We start from the raw sequence: 12,109 nt of genomic DNA on the forward strand, positions 1-12,109 counted from the left end.
GCTATGGTTTTTCCTGTGGTCATGTATGGATGTGAGAGTTGGACTGTGAAGAAAGCTGAGAGCCAAAGAATTGATGCTTTTGAACTGTGGTGTTGGAGAAGACTCTTGAGAGTCCCTTGGACTGCAAGGAGATCCAACCAGTCCATTCTAAAGGAGATCGGTCCTGGGTGTTCTTTGGAAGGAATGATGCTAAAGCTAAAACTCCAGTACTTTGGCCACCTCATGCGAAGAGTTGACTCATTGGAAAAGACACTGATGCTGGGAGGGATTGGGGGCAGGAGGAGAAGGGGATGACAGAGGATGAGATGGCTGGAAGGCATCACGGACTCGATGGACATGAGTTTGAGTGAACTCCGGGAGTTGGTGATGGACAGGGAGGCCTGGCATGCTGCGATTCATGGGGTCGCAAAGAGTCAGACATGACTGCGTGACTGAACTGAACTGAATATGTTTCCTTACTTCTCAATACATACAGTGCTCAGTTACAGTCTGCACTGAAAAATGGTCATTAATTTATTCAATGGATGTTCGCTGAGAATCTATTTTATAAATTCAGCAGTGAAAATGACAAGCATAGCTTAAAGCTCATTGGGTAAAAGGTTAGAGGTCTAACAGAACAGGATGATAAGGAATATATGACAAAGACCATTAATACAAAGTAGAAAAAAGTAGGCTAAATAGACTAAAATAACGTTTGTTTATTTAGACTAAATAAATTAGGTCATGGACAAAATTAAATCAGGTCAAAGAAGAGAATATTATTAAGACTAGACAGTGCGCTTTCGTTTCGTATGAAGATAAAATTATCAATTGAATAGTGAGAGCAAATGACCATGGACAACGTCCACTTTCATCCGCAACAGTCCATATGCTGTGATTTCTTTAGTATACCTCAGGGGCCAATAGACACTTACACATTGATAAAGTACCGCTTTAAGGACATGGAAAAAGCTCCCAAGAGGGTTGCTGAAGAGGGCAGAGACAAGGGTAACCAGGAGACAAGTTTGGAGAGGGACCTTAAGTATATATATTTCATGTTGTATGTTCTCATGTTTAATCATATGAACATGTTATCAATTCAAAAAAATGGAAAAATAATACAGATTTTTATCAGAAAATTCGAGGGCAATACAAAATAGAAGTGCTTGGAACTTTGGTCACGGAGGACATGGTGGGGATGCTGTGGACACAGAGTTGCGGCCCTTGGGCACCAGCCCTCACTGGCGTGAAGGAGACACGAATGGGAGGTGCTCACCTTCCTGTCACAGGCTGCAGGACTGCCCGCAGTGTTCTGCTTGAGGAAGCCAGCGGTTGTCGACCAGCGTGTGGGGTTTTTCCTTGAAGGCTCTTCGGAGAAGTTATTATCACTGACAGACGTGGAAAGGCCAATTAACGCTGGGTCACTGCTTCGTCGGACGTGAAGAGGCATATCTGTAACACAAAAGAGCATTGTGTTTTTAAAAGATAACCTAACACCTGAAAACTGTGTGTGAGAATAAAGGTAGTTAAATCCCAAAGATTAGAGTAGAGTAACACTTTAAGGTGACAGTGGGTAGCATCCTAAGTAGAAATTCCAGTCATTTCTTTAAAAGACTTCACTGCGAAAGAAACAGGATGTCTACAGGATGAAAGAATACTTATCTACAGGATGACCTGCTCTGGAGTAAGACGGCCAGGTGTATCTGCATTTCACACCTGTTACCTGTGTGGCTCTAGGCAAGTGGCTTCACTGTCCTCTCCCTGGTCCCTTCCTACACAAATAGCAATAAAACATCACTTCTCACCTAAGGGTACTGCAAGGACTAAATGAGATAGACTGCTTAAAACAGTTCCTGATACAGGGTGTGCACTCAGCAGAGAGTGACAAAAATAACCATTGCTGCTATTATCATCTCGACGCTGGTTTGGCTTTTCTAGTAAAGAAATCTGTTGAATAAAATATTTCTTTTGCTCAACAAAGTATTATCAAAAAGTACAAAGCACAAACATATTTCTTATCCTTCAGATAATGAAATCTTAAAAGTAGAACACCAATACGCAAGTGTGCATGCTCAGTCAATCAGTCATGTCCAAGACGCTTTGCAATCCCATGGACTATAGCCCACCAGGCTCCTCTGTGCATGGAATTTTCCAGGCAAGAATACTGAGGTGGGTTGCCATGCCTTCTCCAGGGGATCTCCCCAACCCAAGGCGCGAACTCTTGTCTCTTGCATCTCCTGCATTGGCAGGCGGGCTCTTGACCCCTGCGCCATCTGGCAGTAAACTCAGGTAGTACCTGCCACATACTCACGCACACAATTACATAAAAGGTGCTGTTTTATCAGCTGTATTCTGTTTGCAATTACTCTAACAAAAACCAATAACAAACTCAGGTTAGCCTTCGTACGGTAGCACTGGGTACATGCTAGCAGATGTGATCACTGTGACAACGGAAAAGAAACGTTACAAAACCAGGTAGAAGAACACAGGCACAGGCATCTGTAACTCTGAGAATGAGAACCAAAAGCCCCACACATCAACTGAGCGGAGAGCATAATAAACATATGGCAAAATTTTAGATTAAATTAATGCTTAGAGCAATTTGTTTACAAAACCTAGGATGCAGGGTAAATATTTATTAAAAGCCTCGAATAAAACAGCTTTAGTGGAGAAGGAATAAACTCATCATTTATTCTATGAGAAACAATTTTGGAAAACTGATGCATCTGGTCAATGTATGGCTATAGAGATCCTTGAGGATGTGAAACTAAGGAAAGATGATTTATATATGTTAACGGTTACATTTAAACCATTGTCAATTCAATAGTCTCAAATATGTTAAAGCAAATTAGAAACGATCAGAGAAAACATATGAATGATCAGAGAAGCATATGAATCATACTAAAATGTTGCATTTAACATTTGCTTCCACATCATGAGGATTTGATAACCAATAAAGAGTCTGAGTAACATAACCGGAGAAAAAATTATGTTGAACATTTAATTTAATACTATTGGTATTTATCTTAATTTGCTAAGAGAAACACATACAGGAAAATTAGAGGAAAGAATAATTTCCAATTTTTAAGTCTATGTAAAAAAAGTGTGACAGTCCTTTATTGCTTACAATTTATACCCCCCCCCAAAAAAAAAGAAACAAAACAATACAAAGAACTCTATAGTCACTCTCAAAAACAAGTTCACAAAAATATACCTCTAAGGATCGAGGTGTGTTAATAGTACTATGCTCTTACCATAAAAAAGTCCTCTCCCAATTAACAAAATTGTTCTCAGATTCAAAAATCAAAAATGTAAGCAGAAAAGCAATAAAATGGGGAGGAGGGAGAATAAAATACTTTTGGGAAATTACAATACTGCTCCTTAGATATGCGTTCTGTTGCCTCCAGTTACAGGGTTGCTGATCACTTGGTTGTTAAGGAACTGTGTATACCTATATTTGTGTGTGTGTGTGTGTGTGTGTGTGTGTGTGTGTGTGTGTGTGTGTGAGTGTGTGTGTGTGTGTGTGTTAAGTCTAAAAGAAGCACTATTAGTTCACAAAAGGCCTTAAAAATGGTCCAGAAGTAATGACTAAAAGCAGTCATGACTAAAAGCAGACAATGATAAAATTTAAAAGTACATGAAAGTACGTTTCAACCCCAAATAAATTCAGGGACAATAAATTTCAATGAATTCGACTGGACACAATAAAACAGCTTACTCAACTTGTTTCTGAAATTCTCCCCAAGAGAAATACACTGCAGACCCGATTCAGATTAGATAAATAATTGGGATCATCGTCTTCTGAAAAGTCATGATCACTGTGTTAATCTGTTAGACTGAAACAGACACAAATAATTAGCACTTTGCACCTCTTTGCATCTGTAACCCTCAACATTCGAGATGCAGGGGAAGAAAGTGGATTCAAGGAGAGGTGGGGTTACAGAGGGACTGCAGACCTTTCGGTTGGCCCTTCTGGCGAGATGCCAGGCACAGACACAAACCACAGGGTGAAGGATGCCGCAGGAGATCAAACTCATTTTGAAAAGTAAACAATATGTTCTCAGCAAAGGAATGCCAAGTGACAGCATGATGATCTCGAAGTCAGGTTTTCTTGCAGTTGATGAACTGTAAGAACAGAGTCAGCAAAGAGCACATGGGCAGCAAACGTGAAGACACCAGAACAGATCGCATGTCCAGCTCATGCTGGCTGCGATTTAGACAGTGTCTCACACTGATAGTGACAATTTACATTTTTATTGGTTTATAATTTCTTCGTTTTATGGCTGTGTGAAAATTATGTCATTTTCATCCAGTTTATACTCATGCATGCACATATTAAATAACATTAAGAAGTCAATGACTTGAAAGGATCTGAATCTTTATTTTAAGCATTAATCCTAGTGGAAAAGGGGGCTTCCCTGGTGGCTTAGTGGTAAAGAATCCACCTGCAATGCAGGAGCTGCAGGAGATGCAGGTTCGATCCCTGGGACAGGAAGATCCCCTGGAGGAGGGAATGGCAACCCACTCCAGTCAGTATTCTTGCCTGGAGAATCCCATCGACAGAGGATCCTGGTGGGCTTCAGTCCATAGGGTTGCAGAGTTAGACACAACTGAAGTGACTCAGCACGCATGCAGGCCCAGTTGAGAAACATGTGACTCACTCCACAGACCAGTAAGTGGAGCCTGAGAGGTGACAGGAAGAGCATGGGAAGAGTTTTCCGGCCAGAACTTGAGGCTCCTTGGTCAGCACTCCATCACCACCCAAATCATGAAATTAATTCTATTATTCGACCATTCATTGAAAAATAAACTCCACTTCTAGCTAGTTACAGATATAAATGTCAGTCTCAATTTTGTAAAGGGGAAGAATTTTTTGCAGTGTTTCCAAAGTAAAATTACATACACTGAGAAATCAAACACGGATTTTAATAGCATCATTAGATTTGGGAGAGTTGAAGAACTATTACATTAGCTATACATATAAACTGAAACAAGAGCAATCCCAATTTCAAAAATGTTAAAAGGAGAAGGAAAAAAAAAATGAAGGAAAAAAATAAAAAATCTCTACTAGTATGATGCCTAAGATGATGAAACATGCCCCAGGGGATAGACACCTATACCGCTATTTCTCAACTTTGACCTCAGGACCCTTTCTCACTCTAAAAGTTACTGGAGAACCCAAAAAACTTTTGTTTATGTGGGTTATAGCTAGGCATATACCACGCTAGAAATGAAAATGAAAAAAAAGGTTTTTAATATTTATTCATTCATTTTTAAGTTAACAATAATAAACCTATTACATGTTAACATAAACAACAGAATTTTATGAAAATGATTTTACAAAACAAAGCATATGAAGCTGGAGAGGGGCACTGTCTCACATGTTGCTTAGCAGCAGACATCTGGATTCTCATTTCTGCTTCTTCATTAACCTGCTACAATATGACCGAGCATACAAAGAAAAAAAAGAACTCCACAAACACTTAGCTGCGACAGGAAGTAGGATTTTAATAATCTTCTCAGATGGACTTCCCTGGTGGTCCAGTGGCTAAGATGCCACACTCCCAATGCAAGGGGCCCAGGTTTGATCCCTGGTCAGGGAACTAGATACCACACACAGCAACTAAAAGCCCATGTGCCATAACTAAGTGGCTCAGCTGATAAAGACTCTGCCTGCAATGTGGGAGACCTGGGTTCAATCACTCAGTCGGGAAGATCCCCCAGAGAAGGGAAAGGCTACCCACTCCAGTATTCTGGCCTAGAGAACTAAGACTCAGTGCAGGCAAATAAATAAAATAAAAATTAATCTCCTCAGATAACTATATATCTTTGATACCACACTAAAACTTGACTCGAAGGTTAGCTGCAATATAGAATGCAAACTTCTTGTTCTCTTGTTACATCTTACTCTTCGAATGGATCTTCTATCCGTGAAAAATTTTGCAACAATTACTTGGAATATATTAGTAATTAGGTTAAACCAACCCTCCAAATGTTGATATATTTCTTTATAGCAGAAAATCACATATGTGAATATCACTACCAATTCCATCAGAAAAATCATTAAGTATTGGGACATTATCATGCTCACAATGGGATATAAGTTTTCCAAAATCTAATTCTACTCGAATTTAAAGCTTGAATGTTATCTTTGGCAATGAACACTATAAGTCGTTTTCCATGTAATGACAGGCTCAGTTCATCCATTTTCTAGAAACCCTGCCAGATAACCAAAGTCTGAATAGACACAGCTTTTCCATTCTTCTTTCAAATAAAAGCACTGCTCCATTAAAAATGGTTATCTTAGCTTACAACTCAAATCATCATATACAAGTTTTTCTCAATATGTGGTTTCCCTGGTGGCTCAGATGAGAGAGCTCACCTGCAATGCACGAGACCAGATTTGGATCCCTGGGCCAGGAAGATCCCTTGGAGAAGGAAAGGGCAACCCACTCCAGCACTCTTGCCTGGGAAATCATTTGGATAGATGAGCTGTGTCTGGAGGGCTATAGTCCATGGGGTAACAAAAAGCTGGACATGACTGAGAGAGCAACACTTTCACTACTTTCAATATGTACAAGCACTTTATGCCTACCTCCTATGTTGTTACGCAAAATATTAAATTGCATGTTCAACGGTCAGGATTTTTTAAAAGTTATCATTTTGCTGCCTCATCAAGAATAGCAGATAAAATGGCTTTTTTCCTTAAACTGCAGCTGTGCTGAGTTAGGAATACATTTGGGGCTACCATCTTACTTTGTGCCAAGGGGACTCATCTTACCCATTAGTGTCTGGACACCTTTGGTTCAATATCAACTCAGTGAACCACACAAAATATGTTTCTGGATCACTATGAATAGAGTTTTGCCTAACAGTCTCCCTGAGATGTTCTTAGTGATGCAAAGGACCCAAATCTCCATTAAAATTAATAGATGTTCATTAAATGACACCATTAGAAAGATAAAAAATTGAATACAGATTAGGAGAAGCTATGACTTGGAGTATTATAGTACTGACCATGTACTTGAACATGAACTTCCAGATGTTCAAACTGGATTTAGAAAAGGCAGAGGAACCAGAGATCAAATTGCCAACATCCGTTGGATCACTGAAAAAGCAAGAGCATTCCAGAAAAACATCAACTTCTATTTTATTGACTATGCCAAAGCCTTTTACTGTGTGTATCAAAACAAACTGTGGAAAATTCTTCAAGAGATGGGAATACCAGACCACCTGAGATATATGTATGCAGGTCAGGAAGCAACAGTTAGAACTGGACATAGAACAACAGACTGGTTCCAATTCAGGAAAGGAGTATGTAAAGACTGTATATTGTCACCCTGCTTATTTAACTTATATGCTGAGTACATCATAAGAATTGCTGGGCTGGAGGAAGCAAAAGCTGGAATCAAGACTGCCGGGAGAAATATCAATAACCTCAGATACGCAGATGATATCACCCTTATGGCAGAAAGTGAAGAAGAACTGAAGAGCCTCTTGATGAAAGTGAAAGAGGAGAGTGAAAAAGTTGGCTTAAAACTCAACATTCAGAAAACTAAGATCATGGCATCTGGTCCCATCACTTCATAGCAAATAGATGGGGAAGCAATGGAAACAGTGGCAGACTTTATTTTGGGGGGTTCCAAAATCACTGCGGATTGTGACTGCAGCCATGAAATTAAAAGACACTTGCTCTTTGGAAGAAAAGTTATGACCAACCTAGACAGCTTATTAAAAAGCAGACATTACTTTGCCTACAAAGGTCTGTCTAGTCAAAGATATGGTTTTTCCAGTAGTCATGTATGGATGTGAGAGTTGGACTATATAAAGAAAGCTGAGTGCCGAAGAATTGATGCTTTTGAACTGTGATGTGGAGAAGACTCTTGAGAGTTCCTAGGGCTGCAAGAAGATCCAACCAGTCCATCCTAAAGGAAATCAGTCCTGAATATTCATTGAAAGGACTGATGCTGAAGCTGAAACTCCAATACTTTGGCCACCTGATGCAAAGAACTGACTCATTGGAAAAGACCCTAATGCTGGGAGATTGAAGGCAGGAGGAGAAGGGACAACAGAGAATGAGATGGTTGGATGGCATCACCAACTCTATGGACATGAGTTTGAGTAAGGTCCAGGAGTTGGTGATGCACAGGGGAGCCTGGCATGCTATAGTCCACAGGGTTGCAAAGAGTCAGACACAACTGAGCAACTGAACTGAACTGACCATGTACTTGGATGAAGAATTATAAAAAGCTGTAATTTTTATGATTTTGGTTAACATTCACTTCAGCCTTTGCCTTTAGTTTTTGTATTCCTAGTGTGTTTCTGCTTTATTTCACAAAAACGGGCTCATACTGTGCATGTTGGTTTGTACCTCTTCCCTCCTAGTAGTCTAGGGACTACTAGGTGAAGGACAGGGAAGCCTGGCTTGATGCAGTCCACGAGGCCACAAGAGTCAGACACAACTTATCGACTGACCAACAACAGTTTATCCAGTAAGCAGATTTTAGAACCATAAGGCACAAATAAAATTGTTTAGTCTCCCAAAAAAAAAAAAAAAGAAGAAGAAGAACCACCACCTGCCTAGATGTGTAATCCCGACATGTCAGTCCACCTCACTGGACCTCAGTGTCCCCATCTATAAAATCAGAGATTTACCATTAAAACTAAAAAGTATACGATTCCATATAGGATCATAATCTCCTTTTACTGATAATCATCCAACAAACCTCATCCTAAACAGAACTTAAAACCATTTATGAAGAGGCGCTAGAAAAAAATATAAAAGCATCTCAAAGTAGTATCATTACCAGTTGCCTCAGAGAAGAATGAAAAATGCACAAGAGTTGTGGGTTACAATGCAGAAGTAGCCACAACTGCCTTGAGGTCTTGGATGACCTGAACATGATTCTAAGGAAAGAGACTACTCCAGACGTCTGGCCTTATCAACAAAATGAAGCATGAAACAGAACTGCTTGATTCATTTGACAAGCTCCCCACCTCTCACTGTCCTGAAAAAGCAAAATATTGCATAAAAGAACTCAATTTTGTCTTGGCCTCAGAGAAATAAAATACAAAAACAGCCTTTTTGCCTATAATTCGCTTCATGTATCTAGGGCTCACAATTTTTCATCATTACTAATAATCCAATGCAATTTGCATTCTTGCAAGCAATTAGAAATAATGGGAGCTTCTCATTTAAGGTAATTTGCTCATTATTATTATGATTCCTTACCGTCCATTTTAGGAAAAACAATACTTTTCAAAACACAATAATAAAACTTTCTCTCCTGGTAATCTTCTGATTTATTTAATATATAGATTTTCAAAGTATGGCCTCTGAAATATTAACAGAAAATTCAAAGATGAGGATCTTCAATAATTAAGCTCCTGGATGAAGCACCCAGAGATGGGGACGATGTCACCAGGTCCCGGGTGGAGGTGGAGGCTGTTTGATGTGTGCCTTCCTTTGAAGAGGGGATAAACCTTCAGATTCTCTGTGGCACTACTGCACTGTAAATACTGATTTGCCAGTCTAGATAAGGGGCCTTTTAAATAAGTGAAAAAATGGAACATCTAATAATGAATTAGAGCAAATACTTAAAGGTCAGATATATACATTTTTAACAGTTATACATCATACCCCCTACTCCTAATCAGTTTTTCCAATGTTTCTCTTCTTTTATTCTTCCAGTGATTTTTAAATCATTTAACCACTCAAGGCAACAAAGAAACCTTTTCCAAGAAGACAGACACCAGCCATCAAGGTATTTAAACAAATCTAAAAATAATATGCAGTTGACACACACATTAGAACTTATGATGCAAGCAGCAAAATTATGCTTCATGCAAAATGAAGACCATCTCTGCCATCTTTGGCAATTATACATTTCTTAAAGACACATATCACAGTGAGGAGAGAAGTTATTAACACAAGCCATGTGGAGAAAAACATGACCTCAGAATTGCCACTTTCCAATATAAGAGTCCCCCTTTTTATAAAGGTATTTATCTGTATTTCACTTACTGAGATAAAATCCTTGGAAGAAATCTGAGGAAAGGCAAGATAGGAAATAAGCTTGAAAAAACAGCAGATGACTCAGAGAGAAGAACATAAAATGAATTTTATTACCCTGTTATCATATATATAAACACACACACACATACAGAATTTACAAGCTATAAATAAAGAATACTATAGTTGGAAGGTGTCTGAGAGATAAATTGAAAGATCACATTTACAGATGAGTGCACTGAGTCCAGAAAGAGATGTAGGGCTGGGTCAAAGGTTACACTACCCCTCTGAGCCTAGCTGTCCCTGGAGTGCTTGTCAATGGACTCCCCATCCCATGTCATTTGGATATGACCACACTGCTATCCAGGAGGAATTAAGACGTGTCAAAGCCACCACAGTTTGCTTACCCTTCACTAGAAATAACAGGAGATTTCTTGGGAAGACTGAGTTTAAAACCCATTTCTATAGTTAAGAGGATGAGTTCAAAGGTTCCACTGAATCTTAGATACATATGAGGAAGGGACAGAGACTCAAGAGGGAAATAAATATTCAGTGTTCTAATGTCATGTGAATATTTACAAAGAAAAACCCAAGAATTTCTCTGACGCATTTGAAATTGGAATCATTAGGATTCCAATTCTGGAAAACAAATAATACATCCACCCTCATCAGGAACCTCCCAAATATTCATATGAGTACAAGTAAACAGACAGAAGTGAATAAGATCAATGGGTTGTCTCAATGTTGTTAGGATCTAAAACTTCAGTGTTTCAAAATCTTACCAGTGAGGGAAATAGACAAAGGATCTGTAGATATTATTTCTTACAGCTGCATGTGATTCTCAGTTCTCTCAATTTTAAATATTAAATAAAAGCCCCCTCCAAAAAAACAGAAAGCCCCAGGTAAGATGTCTTAAGGTCTAGGCCTGTAGCCACTAGGACTGAAGACATCTTTCTAACCTCGTCTTCTAGAACAGTCTCGTCACCTCTGCACACAGCCAAGCGCCTTGCTGACTGTCCACACCGATGACTCCCCGAAATGTGCTCCCAGCTCAGATGCCTCCATGTCTCCCCTCCTGGGCAGCCTTGGGCGTCCACCCACCCCGGTCCTCACTGCCCAGGGGCCCCCCGCCACTGCTCCTCAAAGGGCACCAACTCCTCAAACCCGTCTGATCCAGCAGCAGATTCAGAAAGAGGCAACTAAAGGAAAATTTAAAGGAAGGACAAATATACAGCAGAACTGAGGAAAAGCAGCGTGGGGGAAGTGGGGGGAATAAAGTACCCGAGAGGGAGGAGTTGAGAGCATGCACGGGGAGCCAGGAGCAGGCAGGAGCTACTCCTGAGCTACTCTCCTGAGAAAATGAACACAATATGGGAAAGGACAGGAAAAGGTGTATGCTGCGGCCAGGAGGATCTTGTGTTACTGTGAGTGGTAATGCTTCCCCCCACAGATGAGTGCTGGGCCCTGCACACACCCTCTATTTCCAGGGACTGTTGCCTAGCTGGTGGGGAGAGCTTGAGGGTCAAGTCCAGCTCTGTCTGTCCTCGCTGCCTGATCCCAGAACCCAGAGCGGCCCCTAGAAGAGAAAGTCCCCGATTCCTGCCACTCGTGGCAGCCACGCTGTGAGGCCGCTGCCCACCCTACTTGAACTCAGAACACCGAGGCCTTGGTCCAGGAGGAGCCACGGGTGAGGTCGGAGCCTCTGCATGGCCATGTTTTCTGCGAGTTTCTGTTTAAAGACTCTTCATCACATTGATTTGGTTGATTCGTGAATGTTAAACTCACAGCCAACAGGACTAAATCTCATGCCTGGCTGAAGCTGAAATAACATGTATTTTCTCCATGAGGTACATCTGACTTGCTGGGTCTAGGAGCACAAAACTGCATTTTACATTCAGGGGGTCATTTTGAACAGCAAGATCACCAACCAAAAGCACAGAAGTGTGAAAAACATGACACCCAATAGACCATGAAAGGGACCCTGTTTACAGTATAAGCACTGAAAAAGAGGCAGGGTCCTTGCTCACCATTAGCTGGAGATACATGCGTTGGGATTCAATATTTGCGGGAACCTCCATAAAGAGTGAGGTCCAACTGGACCTTCTTCCATTAGTATTT

General features: G+C 40.4%; 1 protein-coding gene across 32 annotated transcripts in view; it reads right to left on the reverse strand.

The window, feature by feature from the left end:
- PARD3 (par-3 family cell polarity regulator) overlaps nt 1–12,109 on the reverse strand; it is a 579,687-nt gene that overhangs the window by 321,292 nt on the left and 246,286 nt on the right. For all 32 annotated transcript variants that reach the window (XM_044928208.2, XM_044928201.2, XM_044928194.2 and 29 more), the window contains one exon: nt 1,256–1,431. In XM_044928208.2, coding sequence (XP_044784143.2) covers nt 1,256–1,431 — 176 coding nt within the window. The remainder of the gene's footprint in view (nt 1–1,255; nt 1,432–12,109) is intronic.

This window comes from Bubalus bubalis, chromosome 14 (assembly GCF_019923935.1).
Source record: "Bubalus bubalis isolate 160015118507 breed Murrah chromosome 14, NDDB_SH_1, whole genome shotgun sequence".
Lineage (NCBI taxonomy): Eukaryota > Metazoa > Chordata > Mammalia > Artiodactyla > Bovidae > Bubalus > Bubalus bubalis.